Consider the following 16,481-nt stretch of genomic DNA (forward strand, 5'->3'; position numbering starts at 1 on the left):
TCCGCCAGCTGTACCGTTGGCAGGCAGGACGGAGAAGTAGTCGAGGGAGGAGGGTAGGAAGGAACAAATTTTTGAGACCGAGGGCGCTTCGAGCTTGGTTTCTTGGAGAAGTAGTAAGTTCGGCTTAACAGAGAGAAGTTCCCGCCACCGCCGTCGGCTAGGCAGGCTTTGCCTGCCGGCATCCTCCTCCGATGGCGGGGGAGAAGATGGAGAAGACGGGGGAGACGGCTAGGGTTCCCGAGCCCCCCCCCCCCCCCCACCCCAAAGCGACGCAGGCGTCTGTATGCTACGGCATTTTTTAAATATATACAAATGTAGAATAAATTTAAGAAAATATCATGTTTAGGTGCTTCTCTAATTTGTAGCTCCTTAAAAACAATTTTTTTTCTTCTCGAAATTCCAAATGTGTACATTCATCCTAATGATTTTTACTTGTTTATTGAGTCTTTTACAATGAACACTTGGTAAAGCGTGTTAAAAAGGGGACATTCTCTTTAGTTTACTGAGTGTCACACTTATTCCGAGTGTATTTGTGAAAAAACTCAGTAAAGTGGGTTCCGCCGTCCATCTTCTGTCAATTGCAGTTAGAAAGGACATGTGACCAACTTATACCAAGTGTCTTAATCATACTGAGCGTTAAACTATATATATATATATATATATATATATATATATATATATATATATATATATATATATATATATATATATATATATATATATATATATATATAGGGTCGCGCTATTCGTCATCCTGGGTGAGGAATAATTATTCTTCACCCTCCCCTCTATTTTACCATCAATGCATCGTAATTTTACGTTCCGCAAGTTTTGTCTTATTTCCAACGCAAAAAGGGATCGTAATAAAATATATAATCGTCGTAAAAAATATTTTATGTTATGTAAAATTACAAACATAAAAACATAGTCTAAAATACACATAAACTGCAATTTTTTTTGTCTTATGACCTATATTTTTTTCCTTATGTCAAATTTTACGTAGTGAATCAATAGTAATGTAACTATTTGAATTCGAAACATAATTTAATTATGAAATGATCGTAAGATTACCTCGGGTGAAGAATAACTTATTCTGCACCCTGGTTGATGAATAGTAACACTAAGGGTCGCGCTATTCGTCACCCTGAGTGAGGAATAGTTATTCTTCACCCTTCCCTCTATTTTACCATCAATGCACCGTAATTTTACGTTCCGTAAGTTTTGTCTTATTTCTGACGCAAAAAGGGACCATAAGAAAATATATAATCGTCGTAAAAAATATTTTATGTTATGTAAAATTACAAACGTAAAAACATAGTTTAAAATACACATAAACTGCAAATTTTCTTGTCTTATGACCTATATTTTTTTGTTATGTCAAATTTTACGTAGTGAATCAATAGGAAATGGGAAAGGGAAAAATGTTTAAAAGGAAAAGGGAAAAAAGAAAGCTATATGTTTACCGAGTGACTTTTAAAACACACTCGTTAAAAAATGAGTCTCCTGTGGTGATATGTACTACTCATCATGATGGCAATAGTAGCTTTAATGTATGAACAATGTTAACACATGCAACATTTTGATATGTTATATATTTCACCACTTGCTAGTAGCTATAGTAATCACAAACATAGTTGATAATTCTCAATACTTCCTAGAATAAGCTCTAATCCATAGGAACATAGTAATCAAAATAAATATGAATAATTTTATGACAAGTAAATCATCGAGGAAAGCTTGCTGATTGTACGAGTTCCTGCTCAGCACTGTGCTGCCTGCTATTGTTGTCATTGTTGTTCCTGATTTGAGCTAATGTGCAATTTAGCTCATCTGGATACCCTTCTTCAATGTTTTTATTTGCCAGCAACAACCTTTCTAGTGTCATCTGCGCTTGCCTCATGGTTGGCCTCTCTTCACCCTTCAAGTTTAGGCATGTCGATGCCAGTGCTGCGACCTCTTTTGCACCCTCCAGACACTCTGAGATGATTTGAAGATCTAATATCTCACATAGTTTATCTTGCCTTAATACCAAGTTGAACTGTGCAATAAGGCTTACGCCTTCTGAGTGCATGAAAGCATATGGTTTCTTTCTTGTGAGAAGCTCCACAAGTATGACACCAAAGCTATAAACATCACTTTTATCAGTCAACCTACTTGTTTGGTAGTACTCAGGGTCTAGGTACCCAAATGTACCTTGGATGGCAGTATTCAGTCCTGTCTGATCGATAGCGATACCTCGAGAAGCTCCAAAATCTGATACTTTAGCAGTTAAACGATGATCAAGTAGAATGTTCGCAGATTTAACATCTCTATGGATTATCGATGTTAAAGCGGAAGAGTGCAAATAGGACAAAGCACTTGCAGTTTCAAGAGCAATCCTCACTCGATCCCTCCAAGACAAGGATCTTGGGCCTTCAACATGGAGATAGTCAGAAAGAGTTCCATTTGAAATGAACTCATAAACTAATAGCGGGACTTGTGTCTCAAGGTAGCACCCAAACAACCTCACGACATTTCGATGGTTGATTTGTGAAAGGATGGCCACCTCATTTATGAAATCTTCTATTTCTCTTTGAATAGTAATTTTGGATTTCTTGATGGCAACCACATCCTTATTTGATAGTATTCCTTTGTACACAATACCATGGCCACCACCACCAAGTTTGCGGGACTCGTCAAATTTCTCGGTTGCCTTCTCTAGTTCTTCTAAGCTAAATATCATTCTTTCAGCAATGTCTTTGTCCACCAATTGTTGTAACAACAAACCCCGATTTAGTTCGAAGTACTTCGACTTGAGTCTCTTAGCTTGCAGACTCCTTAACTTCTGACAAACAAATATGATACAAAGACCTAGACATATAAGACTGATGCCACCACCAATTGCTATACCCACAACAAAACCTGTCAAGTAAAATAAAAATCCTATGAATGAAGAAATTTTGGTACAATAAAAGTCTGCAATAGAGTTGATCCAACTTCATATTTGTTTCCACTTCATCAAAATACTTATTTTTAGGTTGATTTGAGAAAGAAACTAAGAATATATTATGTGGGCAAACAAAATCAAGTCTTGATTCAATATTAAGGCTCAATTAGGAATATAAAAATTAATATGATAAACTTATTATATGGAGATGTAACCACAGAACAGGCACGAGTTGGCTAGCCGCATAAATATATTCAATAATGCGTGCAAGAACTAAGATAGTAAATATTATGTCTTGTGAAGAACACCTCAATTCTTTAGTGTTCTTCACAAGACATGATAACGGTCTTATTTTCTAGCCTTCACTCCATGGCACAACTGAAATATTTGCATCGTTGGACCACATAACAATCTAGCTATGCAATGGACATAACTTAGACCATTGCATTAATCAATACATTCTTTGGTGTGTAGGATCCTGTATTAAAATAGTATACATTGTGAAATAGTAAGCATTGTGCCAATCCTACCAAGATTTTATACTATTTTGGTTGAGTGACATATAGAAGAATCAAATAAATCGCATTTTATTCTCGAACACCTTGAAGGTGTATCTCGATAGCATTTTAAAATTTATTATTTATTAGAAGGAAAAGAACCAGGACTCACACAACAACCTTATAGGTAATGGTCCATCCTCCAAGAGAAAAAGATTTCCCTTCTCGTTGCCTCTTCATTGTTTTATTTTATTAATATAAAATTATATGAAGCTCAGATCTCGATAATTAAATTTAAGTCATCATGTAATATCATCCTATAGTTATTTTTCCGAATTAATCTAGCGAAATGTTTCAATTAGAAATGACTGTGATGGCTTTCCACAGCACACCTCCATCCAGAAATCCTCCCATCAATCAGACGTAATAAGCTCGAGATTAACCGTTTACTCCATTTATATTATGTGTTGCTCTTTTCTGTATGCCCGAGTAAATGTAGCAAGAACAGGTTCGTAAAATTACCAAGAAGGAGAACAAACTTGGTGCTACTAAAACGAAATTATCTCATTCATAAAATAATGTAGGTCAGAGAGCTAGGCAATGGTAAATCAGTCTAATTACAAACTATTTTAAGAAACATATTGTTCGTACAGGAAGCATGAGCTTGCTTTCTTTGATAATTGTATTCTAAAATTAGATTTTCGACTTTCAATTTTTAAATTTGAAGAGTAACAGGGACCAAAATTTTTCAAAGAGTCACCAGTTTGATTGTGCATTCTTAAGGTGATAATATTCCAGATTTACAACATATGTTAACTAATTTTAATATCTTTACCATATTATAGGAAGCTGCCTTAGCATAAATATGTCAATAATTATTTTTTAAAACAAGCAAATGAGACTTACTGAATTATGTTCCGATATAGTGTTTGTGTTACTCAAGTCCAATTTGATTTTCTTTTATTTGGCAAAGCCTTGGCACTAATAGAATGAAAGGTAGTAGTTGCATTGAGCTGCTATTTATTTAATTATTTAGTTTTCAGAAGGGTGAATTGGTTTTTCCATCCTGCAGTTTTGCATGGGTAATGAGAGTACTAATTGGCTACTTGTATGGTCCCACGCCCACTGCTTGGAACCCCAACACCCTTGCAGTTGGAGGAAGATAGTGCCTCTCACACAAAGCAACGTAGCGGGCGTCAATATAAGAAGAACACCGATCCTGCCGGCCAAGCACGCGGCTCATAGGTTTATGGAGTATTTTGGAGAGTTGCCAGAGTTGAACAAGAAGTAAGGGGATAAGAACAAGATGAAGGTCTACTGATATGTACAAGAAGTTACTTTCAGTACAAGCGATCGAGGCGATGCACGCTTTGGTGGGCATCGATTGTAAGTAAGATGTACATTATAAAATTTTAGTGCAAGTTGTTTCGAAGTCTCGATGTGGATGAGATCACTTGTAAGTATGGCTGTGGTTTTGGCTGCATATGAGCCACGTCTGGTGGTTTTGGGCCTGGACACTTGTGTCTGGCTCAGCCGAAGTTCCATGATGTTTGGAGTGTGTGCGTTCGTCTAACTCCTATGCCCATGCTGTAAATTTTTGTCTTTCATGTTTGTATTTAGTTTTCTGTTTGTTTTCCTTAATTAAGTGAGAGATTTATGGTTTTTGGATCAATTTCCCTATTAACTCAATCAACTCCCTTATCTAATATAGTTGCAGAAGGCTCCATAAAGAAACGAGTACCACTGGTTCATTTGTATGCAGCTCTGATGCTTGCGTCGCCCACGCCTCGGGCGACTCGGGTGGTGCTTCAAACACTAGCCACCGGGGTCTACGTCTCCGTCCTCCCTTCCCTCCGTCGCCGCCGGTGGACGCCATTAGGCTGAGTCCGGTGGCTGACGACGCTGATGGGGGTCCTCCTCCTTGTCTGGAGGGGGTGAGGCGGAACCTCCTGTTTGGGTAAGCAGTCTGACCAGTCATGCCTTATTTGCTTGCTTGCAACTAGGATATACTCGACGTCTTAGAATCTTAGTAATTAGTAATATCATTCGAAAATAAATTTGATTATTTTTGGTATGCCAGATTCTCAAGTGCACTAGGTGTGTGGAACTTGTCATGGTGACAGGCTATTCGTGGAGCTCGTGGCAAAAAACAATCTGTCTCCGAAGTGTCTTTTCTCGAAGTTCCTTTGAGAGCTGATATTTTTTGCCATGATCTCTTCAAACGTCTTTTCATCATAAAAATTCCATGCGCCTAGTGCACGGCTGCACGCACTAGTATCTTTATGACAAAAATATTCAGTTTTAAAATATATTTACTATTTGTTTCAATTTTACTGTTTAAGGACAGAAGCCGATGAGCCCGGGCTCTGAGTCGACACTCTCTCGAAACAGGTTTTCACCCCCTTTATAAATAAAGCCACACCTAAAAAGGTACACGGACGGACGATCCAAGGTGGTGAGAAGGCCCTCTTACAAAGCCGATCCTAAGATAGCCGGCAAAGCCAAAAGAAAAAATAGGAAGAACTGAACACAACACCACATTACCCCCTAGCACACCTAAACTCCACGAGAAAGCCCTCAGGAGGGAGAACGGCGCCAAGCGTCGCCGATGTCGCGTCGAGAACGAACATAGTTTTCATCTGAAGCCTTGACACGGAGAGAAGAACCACAACAACATCTTCAGGAAAATAGCGGCGCCCGCAAGCGTTGCCGTCGTCGGCGCCAAGGCGCAGAGCTTTCGATCGGCAACTCACCCGTTCCACCACAAGGTGACTAAGACTAGCATGACGAGGTCAGGTCCCCAGATCGGAGTGCCGCCACTGAGAGGACAGAGAGGACGCCCGAGCCTTTTTCCTCGCCCATCATGTCGCCCACACGACCAAGACAGAGAGTCACCACCGCCAGGAGGTTGCCCGCTAGAGAGCCAACGATGTGGACCGCTACCCGGGGCCGCCACCCCGGCATCCATGTCCAAGCCATCACCAGCCACTCGCATCACGGACTACCGACCACGGTAGGAGGGGTAAAAGGAGTCTCCTTTCACCCCTAGCCCGGCATCAGCCACAAAGTATGGATCAACACCACCACAGTAGGTGCATCGACACCTATGCCTCCAGCCAGCCCGGGTGGACTCGGGGAGGCACAACTCCATAACTATCGACGGCCGCCGGCGTTCTTGGCCGCACGACGCCATATTTGTGATCTCCGTCTCCCATCCTACCCGACGAGCATATGATGACCCGACCACCGCCAACACCCACCATACCAACCAGAGGTTTTTTGTAGGACGAGCTACATGGTACCCTTTATCAGAGCCGTTCAATCTGGACTCCTGTGCATCTGGATATGTGCATAAGATTCAAAAATCAGCAGCTAGGCAGGTGCTCAACGCTTAATATTCTGGCATCGGATGGACGCCGATAGCGACGCGCAAGAAGGCTACCGTTTCTGACACCATGCAGTACTGTCATGGTTACAGTACTACACAAATAAAAAACACTCTCTGGTGACCTGCTCTCTCGCTAGTTGACTTGCTGGCTATCTACAAGAAGGAATCTTTCCTCACAAAAAACTCTCTCAATCTTGACATGCAACTGGAATCTACATCGGCATGCCGACATGCGCATGCTCTCTCTCACACACATATTCTCTTTCACCTTCGTAAATAAAAGCTTCCTTCCACACAAAAAAACTTCCTCACACAACAGCTATCTCTCTCTCTCTCTTCTCTCTGATAAAAAAATCAGAGTCTTCTCTCGCTGTGGCATGCTACCTGCGTCTTCAAATTTTGCAAAGAATTTTCTCTCTCTCTTTGAGTCTCCACGTAGGCACTTTCTTTTCTCTCAAAGAAAATTTCTCAATGATTTTTTTCTCACTCTTAAATGCTACTCCTCTCTCTTCACTTTGCCTGTAGGGGCGCCACCCTTTTTTTACTAGATTTGGCCCACTCTTTCTCTGTCTTTCACTGTTGCAGCAGAGAGCCTAGGGAGTAGGGATATGACATAACGCTGTAGCCATGCAGACAGGACAGCACCTCCTGCTAATGACACTGCATCGAACAGCTGCACTCCTCGTGATGCTTTTTCTGCACAAATCCTGAAGCAAACGGACAGTCCAGATAAGAGGTACCGCGTAGCTCGTGCTAGGAAGAAACTTTGCGTACCAAGGACCGTGATTCCCGCGGGCACCCCCTACACCGAGCCCACCATCGTCTAGCCGGAGCGAAGCTCCGAACCATCCCGGGACCAAACCTGGTCCGCCTGAGCATGAGCTCCCAATCATGGCCGTCCGGCCGCACAAGCAACCAATGTTGCCGGCAAGAACCAGGAAGAAGAGAGGCGCCACCACCACCCCGCCACTGTCCGCCAACCATCGCCGTCAAGCAGCAGCCTTTGATTCGCCGACCGATGCCACCACCATGCCACGGCCGAACCAAATTGGGATAGGGGAGACCCCTGCCACGACCAGCCCTACGCCCACCAAGGTCACCAGGAGCACCCACGACCGTCCAGGGAGCAGACGACCACGAGCAGCGCCCCACACCGTGCCCAAGCCCCGATCGGATCCACCACCGGCCTCCTGGATGTGGCCGCAGCCCATAGTCCCACACCCGCCGCCGGTAGATGCCCGCACGGAGGCAGAGCCGCGATCTCCCCAGCCCGCGCCGCTCCTGACGCCTTGCTTGCAGAGCCGCCGCCGCCAGACCACCGAAGGCCCGCCGAGCGCGCACTGCCACGCATCCGCAGCCCTGTCCTCCGCCACGCCACCAATGCGCTGGACCGACTCGTCGCTGCCGCGCCCCTGGGCAGATGCGGCAGCCCACGCTGCACACACCAATGCGGGAGGGGCGAGGAAACGCCCTACACCGACAGGGCTTTGCCCAGTGGCGCTCTCCCGCTTGTGGGAGCGGGTCGGGCGAGAGCGTTCCTGATTTTCTCCTCCATGAGATTGTCATCCCCTGAATCGACACTCTACCATACTCAGGCCTCTTTTGGTTCATAGGATAGGATTATCGTAGGAATAGGAATCTTGTAGGAAATGAGATGACATGTATCTCAAATCCTATGAGTAGGAATAGGAAACAAGATGTCATTTGGTTGACACCAAAGGAATTTTTCCATTGAGTCTAGGCTCATTTTTATTTTCCTATGAAATGTGGAGGATAGGAACCAATCCTATGTAGGAATAGGAATCCATTCCTATGAACCAAAGGGCTCTAAAGGAAAAAATCCTATAAGAATCTTATCCTCTAGAATTCTTATGAAATTCCTCCAAACCAAAGGAGGCCTTACATGGTTTCTTATATAGTAGTGAGTAGTGAGTATCATGATACATTTTCCTAGGTTCCCAAAATAAATAAAATTACATATCCTTTTGATACATTTTCCTATAGTGTATCATGAATTCATGATACATTTTGTATACATGCAAGTAGCTTGATGATGTTCTTCTTTCAGTTTGTTAAATTATTTCTATATTTTCCCCTGATACAATGATACCACATACAAGGCATTTACATCTAAAAACAAATTCGATGAACCAAAGTCTGGCATGGTGGGATCTACTTGAGTAACCAGTACTGAAGTTCACTTTCCTGGAGTTAAAGATATGGCCTTTACTAGATATCTATCGAAATTAGTCTTGCATGTATTTTATATATGTTGATAATTTATATTTTTGGATTGCCCTTATGAAGATTAATTTGATTTTTTTTCTTAAAAGACATACTATTTTTCTACCCTGTGAACTGGTAATTCGTAGAACAGCTGAAGTTGGTAAGATACGTGATATTTTCGTATCTAAATGGACAAAATGTGAATAAGGGTCAGCCAAAGTGCAGTTGATCTGTGCTTAATTTTAGTACCGCCTCTAAAGTATAAGGCGTATTAATTTTTCTAAAAGTCAAAAACTTCTTGCTTGATCAAGTTTGCAGAAATTATATCAATATCTACAATATATCAAATAAACAAAATTTGAAAATATACATCATGATGAATCTAATGATACTAAATACGAAGAGAAATTGTATAGTTATTGATATTTTGCTCTATAAATAAACCTGATTAATGGAAGAAGTACTACTACATAGGTACTCCAGTTCTCCATCGGATAACTGATTTTTTTTTCAAACGCATACCTCTGGATATTGGTTCCTTTGGAACAAGCGTGGAGTGGAAGGACCATGATAGTATCTGATGGAGCTCCACGCCTGTGCCGGTGGCCGCGGAGATCCCCACCGCCACCTCCGCGGGGAGCAACGTGGTTGGGTTGAGCAACTGCGCGCTGACTTCAGCCGGTTGCATGGAGGGACGGTCATCGAAGTGCAGTCTAGCGACCAGCATCCGGGTGCTGCTGGTAAAATTGATGGACGCCGTCATCGTCCCATTCAGGCTGAAGTTGGGCAGGCTCGTCGTGTTAACCGAGTCTATGACGGAGCTGAGGTCAATCCCGATGTGGTCCATGGTTTCATGAGGGTCGAAGTTGGTGTTGCTATAGGTGTCGAACTCCACAGCGACGAACCGATTCTCGCCTACGGCGTCCCTCGTCCTACCGTTCAAAAGGCCGAAGGCTCCGCCGTACGAGCCCTGCGGCAGTTTTGACGGGTAGCTGACGAGGAAGAAAGCCATGTCGTCCCCTTTCATGCGTCCAGGCAGGAGCTTGATATTGAAGGTGAACCGTGTGACGAAGCTCGCCACCACGCCGGTGTTGTTGTCGTAGAACGGCACGGGGCGCCTGTACGACATCCGCCCCGTGCAGTCTAACAATTTCGTTGCCTCGACGGCGGTGAGGTCGACCAGGCCGCCGTTCACGGTCGCGTTACCCTCAAAATGAAGGTCTTGTGGGTTGTACGAGGTCTTGTTGGTGAAGTCAAAGCTGAAGGAGATGGGTGACAACGCGGCGGCGACATGCCCAGGAGCATCAAGCCGAAAAGAGAGGAGCAAGCAGCAGGCGTAGAGAAGGAGGAGAAGCTGCGGGGTGCCGTTCCTGCGAGGAAACATAACTCTGTCTAGCTAGTGCGATGGGGTGTTGTGAGCTTAGGAGAGTGGCCACATGCTATATATATACAGTTTTGAATTAGGGTTAATTTAAATCTGCGACACTTACTATATGCATGGATCGAAGGTAGTATTTCTTTTTTTAAGAAATTTATGGTACGCGTTGTCCAAGTCCTATACAAATGTCACCATTCAAACAGAAAGTTTCAAAGTCAAGTCAACCAACGGTCAGCATTGGAATTTCCATTCAGCGCTTCTAGTGAGTCGCAAGATGAAGAGCCTTGAAAGCCATAGTTAAGATACTCCCATCTTCTCCACATAATATCTAAGCACAAGATTGCTAGGCTACATTATGCTTATATTAGATCAAGATGCCCGCAAACGTTCCACTAAGTGGTGATTGAATTCACATCGAACATTCAAATTAATTGTTCTTTATAAAAGCAATGCATATTTTTTAAAGTTAACTCACATTTGATATTAGAGGTGGTAGAATAATCTGATAACTACAGGAAAATGATTGTATACCGAGTGTGTCGTTGTTTGCCCAGCGTTTTTCATCGGGCACTCGGCAAACAAAGCCTTTGGCGTCTACTTTGGAAAACACACTCGGCAAATAGCTGACACTAGGTAAACACGAGGTTTGTCTAGTGTTACACTCAGCAACAGAAAAATACTATCAAAGATTGTTTTTCCATTTTTTTTCTTTCATTTAATTTACTTTCTTTCCTATTGTGTAATTTTTTCATTATTTATTTTATTGGCTAGATTTTATTATTTTATTGCCGTTTTGTTTCCCCATGTTCGTGTAACATGAAAAAGTTGGCAAAAATAAGTTGAACAGTCCTATTTGTGTTAATGAGTATATGTTTATATCTTACACAAAATAATAAGATGAATTCCAATATCAGGGGACCAAGAATTGACCCCGGAAATGGTGATTATTGGTTTTTAAATTGTAGAAAATGTAAACAAAGTCTGAAAACATGAAACTTGGCATTGTGTGATTATATGATACCTAGAGGTTGTGATAAAAATTTGAGACAGTTTCATAAAATTTGTGACGTACACTGCTTAGAAGCCAGAACCATCTCCAAGGAAGAATCATAGTTTTGAGGAGGAATGGACCAGGTGTGAAGGCGAAGTGTTAGTTGATTGATCATTTGACCTTAAATTTGTTTCTGCACTCAACATATACCATTGCATGTTCTATGCCAAAACTTGGCATTTTTTAGGGCTCGTTTGGTATATTTAGGTCATGAAGTGCATTTCTAGTCATTTAATAGATATAATTGAAATTTTAATAGCAACTAGATCAAAGGTTGGGCAAAATGAGTTGAAAAATATTATTTGCATTACTAAGCCTTTTTTAATGCTAAAAAGTGCAAAGTGCAAAGTATGAAAGCATGCACACTAGTAGAAAACAGGACTTTGGTTCTAGCAGGATCGGAGCATTAGTCCCGGTCGCGTTGCGAACCAGGACTAAAGTTTTGCCTATATATATCCTTGCCCCTGCCCGCGCTCTCCTCTGTTTTTTGGCTGTAAAAGGTGGGAGGTGTGTGCGCTACTCTGTTCTCCCTTTCTATGCACATGAGGTGTTCGATGAAATGCCCGAGCCACACTTAAAATTTCTCCTCTGTTCTTCCTCCAAGCTCCACCTGCAACGTCCATTTTCCCAATATTTGTCTAGGATTTGGTGGTGCACCAACTATCCAAGTGTTCTAAAAGGTTAGCAACTTCATCCTTTCATCTCTCATTGCTAGTTTAGCTCATTTCATGCTCTAGAAGTAGAGTGGTTTGTGAGTTTAGTGGAGGTGTGTATGTGGGAGTTTATTTGATTTAGATGCACAATTTGAGCTCAAATTAATTTCTTAGTTTGCGCATGTGTAGGGTGCCGTCCCATCCCCGTCCCCATCCTCACTGCCGTCGATTGCCCGCGCCGATCTCGTCGACGGCACCACCGTGGTGAGCCTCTTGTTCTTATCTTTTTTAGCCAAAACAATTCTTACTTGTATGATTTAGATAGCTACTTGTATAATTTTCTTACTTGTATTTTTTTTGTTATTATATAGTGCCATGGTTTTGATATGCGCCCCCGTCGTCTCTCGTCCGGTCTATGATTCCGATGTGGTATATTATCTTTTATAACTATTTGTATCATTTAGTGTTTATGACAATTATGCGGACCAACTTGGCATAGATATTTTTATCTAGGAAGTATGTGAACCGGAAATTCCAACGGACCCTCTTGTCGAGTTGAAAAGGAAAATTATTATTTGAAAGAAAAATTGAAAAGAATTGAAGAAGAGAAGATGAAATTGGAGTTTCATGAAATTGGAGACGTGTTATTAGATAACTCCTAGAGGTTGTAGTAATAAATTGAGAAGGTTGTAAAATTTGAGATCGTACACTTCTTGGAAATCGGAATGTCTCCAAGGAAGAATAGTAATTTCGAGAGGGGATGTCTCGGGTTTGAAGGCGAAGTCTTAATTCCTTCATTGTTTGACATTCAAACTTTATCTTCACTAAAAAATACACCGTCACATGTTCCATGCAATAATTTGACATTTTCTAGTTCGTTTTGCTATATTTAAGTCATTAAGTGCATTTTAGGCATTTAACATGTATAATTCACATTTGAATTACAAATACATTAAAAATTGTCAAAATGAATTTAAAATGTTTTAATGACTATGTGTAGGCCGTATCCAAAAAACTTGAAGAACTATAAATATCGTGGGGCCAAACCTCGAAGCTGAACATGGAGATTGTTGGATTTTTAAATCCAAAAGATGCAAATGAGATCCTCTCTCTCTCTCTCTCTCTCTCTCATAGACCACAGCTCCAAGACAATGGCGTGGGAGCCGCAGTGCCACTCATGCAACATTCTGCCCACGAGCGCCGGCATAGGCCACCTGGCACCCTTCAGCCATGTCTCAGCCAACATCTCATGCCGCCTCGAGGCGTTGTTTGCTACGCTCCCGGTTGTCTGCAGGCTCGACCTCCACATGTCTCCTCTTGACGTGCCCCTCCTTCTGGCCCAGCTCCTGTAAGCCGCAAAGGCCACCACGCTCATCGCCGACATCTCCCTGGCCTCCATGGTGATCCATGTGGTATCCTACTACCGTGTTAGATCTTCTTAACCGCATCCATCACCATATTCTCCCATGGCTGACGGCAGTGTTGTACTCGGGGTCAACTGGACATTTTGTTTATTCACGTTTAGTCGGTTTGCCGAGGGTTTGCACTCGCCAAAGCCTTCACCTTTGCCGTAATTTTCTGCCAGCCCTGTTATTTTTTAACCGAGATCAAATCTTTGTCAAGTTCCCGTGAAAACATACAGTGAATTCTTCGCCGAGGGACTGTAGAAAACCAATCGGCAAAAACTCGCTTTGCTGAAAAGTTGTACGCCTAGTGCTGGTTGCCAACTATAACACTCGGCGAAGCCATTGTCCAGTGTATCTGATACTCCACAAAAGCTCATTTTGCCGAAAGCTAGTATGCCTAGTGCGGGTAGCCAAGTGTAACACTCTGAGAAGCCTTTGTCGAGTGTACCTGGTACTCAGCAAACAATCGGCTGCCAGTAGTGGATAACAGAACTTTCAAATCTTCTTAGCCCATGGCCCACGTTGTTCTTAAAGAAAACCCACGAAAAAAAACAGAGGTAAGACTGAAAAAAATCAGAACAAAGAGAGCAATAAGAAAATGCACGTAACGCTGAATAGAGGACAGCGTACCACAGAACCTTACTTAAAAAAATAGGAGAGATGTATAGAATTGTTTCCAGAATTCGCGATGCGAAAGCAGAAAGTAGTCTTATGTGTCCACTCGCTGTTTGAGCTATCCTTCTTTTTCAAACGGTTAGACAATGATTTATCTGCCCATATTAGTGTGATTGTGTAAAAAATATGATCTTATTTGGTAATCATTACCAAAGAAAAAATATATTTCATAAGTCCATAAGAGTTGGGGAAGTTTTTTTTTTAGAGATAAGAGTTGGGGAAGTTGACGTTGTTCTTAAAGAAAACCCTTGAGAAAAATCAGAGGTAAGAATGAAAAATCAGAGCAAAGAGAGGAAGAAGAAAATGCACATAACGTTGGATAGATGAGAGTGGACAACAGAACCTTAGTTTTTTTTATAAAAACAATAGGAGAGATGGATAGAAGTGTTTACAGAATTCGCCATGCAAAAGCAGAAACTAGTCTTATGTTTTCACTCGCTGTTTGAGCGATCCTTCTTTTTCATACGGCTTTAGAACATGAAAAAACATTTTTTATCTAATAGTGATAATATAGTTATACTATCTACCTTATGAACAATAATATTTAGGAGTTGGTCAGGCAAAAGAGAAAGATAATTACTATGATAATGAAGAAAAGTTAGGCAAGGGCACCCAAGCTCTAGGGTTTCAGGTGTCTCCCGCTTACGCCGCTGTTGGTCTACCTTCTCTTCTGTGATCTTAGGGCCATGAAGGCACTGTGGATCCTTGCCCTTGCCAACGGAAAGGCTCCATTTTTAGATACTTTTTTGAGTTTTGTTAGGGTTTTATCCTACTTAGAGAGACGGGTGCGGTGAGTACTCTCTCAAAATGAAATTAGGTTTTCCAGCCTAGCTACGTCCGGTGGTGCTTCTAGCGTCATTGATAGGCGTGTGAAGGTTTGTCTCCAGGGGGTCTCGCGGGATTCGGTCGGCTTTTGTCTTCGGTCGGTCCACATGGATGGGGTCTCCGTTCATGTGTGTTCATATGTTTAAAGGTTGGATCCTTTCGATCTACGCTTATTTTCATCAATGACGGATGTTGTTCTGGTGCACTAGTCCCATGGGACCTTAACACGATAAAAGAAAAGTTTGCCCGACTCTGATCAGGGAGGAGCGATGACGGTAACACACCTTTGACTCGCTCTAATGCTTGTAGTCATCGCTAGATGATCTATGACCCTGAATGTATTTTTTCTTCCGATGTTTTTATACTATCTTGATAGTTGATAAATAGATCAAAAGTTCTTTTAAAAAAAATAGGAGTTGGCCAGAGACAAGTCCAAGGTAACGTCGCCGTCCCTGGAAAGCTACGTTCTCCGTTCGTTCATGTCCCTGACTGACATCCCTTTCCTGTATACTATTCCTACTTGTCTAGGCACGTGGCTTACAGGACCGTTCCACACGGCAGCGGTTCTATCGTCCAAGGGAGGTCCTACATCCCCTCTGCATGACGGAGCGACCGACCGGTGGTCCGCGTTTCTACAGGTCTCCTTCTACGGGTCCGGCCGCGAGCATGCACTTGGCAAGTGCAAACACCGGCGTCTCTACATCAACGCCGACGTCAACAGGCACTTCCGTCCTAGCTCGCCGGTCTGTGATACGAATAGGCGGCGTGTCAAGTCAGACAGAACCATACGTGCAGCTTCGCCGTGTTTCACGTACGTACGTACGCTCAGCGCCGACGGCAAGTTGAGAGATATGCATTCGTTGCTTTTTTTGCTAGCCATGCTATGTTGATTGCGTGTAGTACATGTTTCATTGGGGTGATGCCTTAAGGCCAAGATCCTCAAAGATCAGATTAACACAAAATAAATCCTGTTCAAAAGAATAACATGGATACATAGCGGTACACCGACCCTTTTGTGCAAGCCTAACACTCTGGTCCGGCGTTTTCACCTGGACAGCGAAACACCGATATCCATAGGGGTACCAGCTGGCCCACCACCACTGATCTGCTGATATGGTGAAGCCTGAAACGCCTTTGTCCCTGGTGTTTCTTAGCTAATCGAATCCCAAATCCTTTTATGTTGGCTGCCTATTCTTCAGCCTTAAGTAGCACCCGTGGTAAAATTATACCAACAGACTTTACGTGTTTTGGTTAGTTACCCTATGCTTCACTACCGGAATCACTCTCTATGCCGACGGCCTGTCGCCATAGGCGCAAACCCCTTCGGCATAGGGCCGTCAGTGTACATCACGTCGGCGTTTCCTAGTCAGACTGTCGGCATAGAAAAGCTGCCAGAATACCATCTTATGCCGACGACATCGTTGGCAAACAGAAACAGACGAGACGGCGGCTGATG

At 42.6% G+C, this 16,481-nt stretch overlaps 1 protein-coding gene across 1 annotated transcript; it reads right to left on the reverse strand.

Annotated features, from left to right (window-relative positions):
• Positions 1-1,514: 1,514 nt before the first annotated feature.
• LOC125519379 (wall-associated receptor kinase-like 2) lies at positions 1,515-10,446 on the reverse strand. The gene is made up of 2 exons (XM_087535198.1): positions 9,560-10,446; positions 1,515-2,901 (listed from the first exon to the last, which is right to left on the reverse strand). The coding sequence occupies exons 1-2, from the start codon at positions 10,419-10,421 to the stop codon at positions 1,724-1,726; spliced, it is 2,040 nt and encodes a 679-aa protein (XP_087391324.1). The 5' UTR covers positions 10,422-10,446; the 3' UTR covers positions 1,515-1,723.
• Between the last annotated feature and the right edge of the window lie 6,035 nt (positions 10,447-16,481).

The sequence above is a fragment of the Triticum urartu genome, chromosome 7A (genome assembly GCF_056163025.1).
Source record: "Triticum urartu cultivar PI428250 chromosome 7A, HENAU_Tu73, whole genome shotgun sequence".
In the NCBI taxonomy this organism is placed as follows: Eukaryota; Viridiplantae; Streptophyta; class Magnoliopsida; order Poales; family Poaceae; genus Triticum; species Triticum urartu.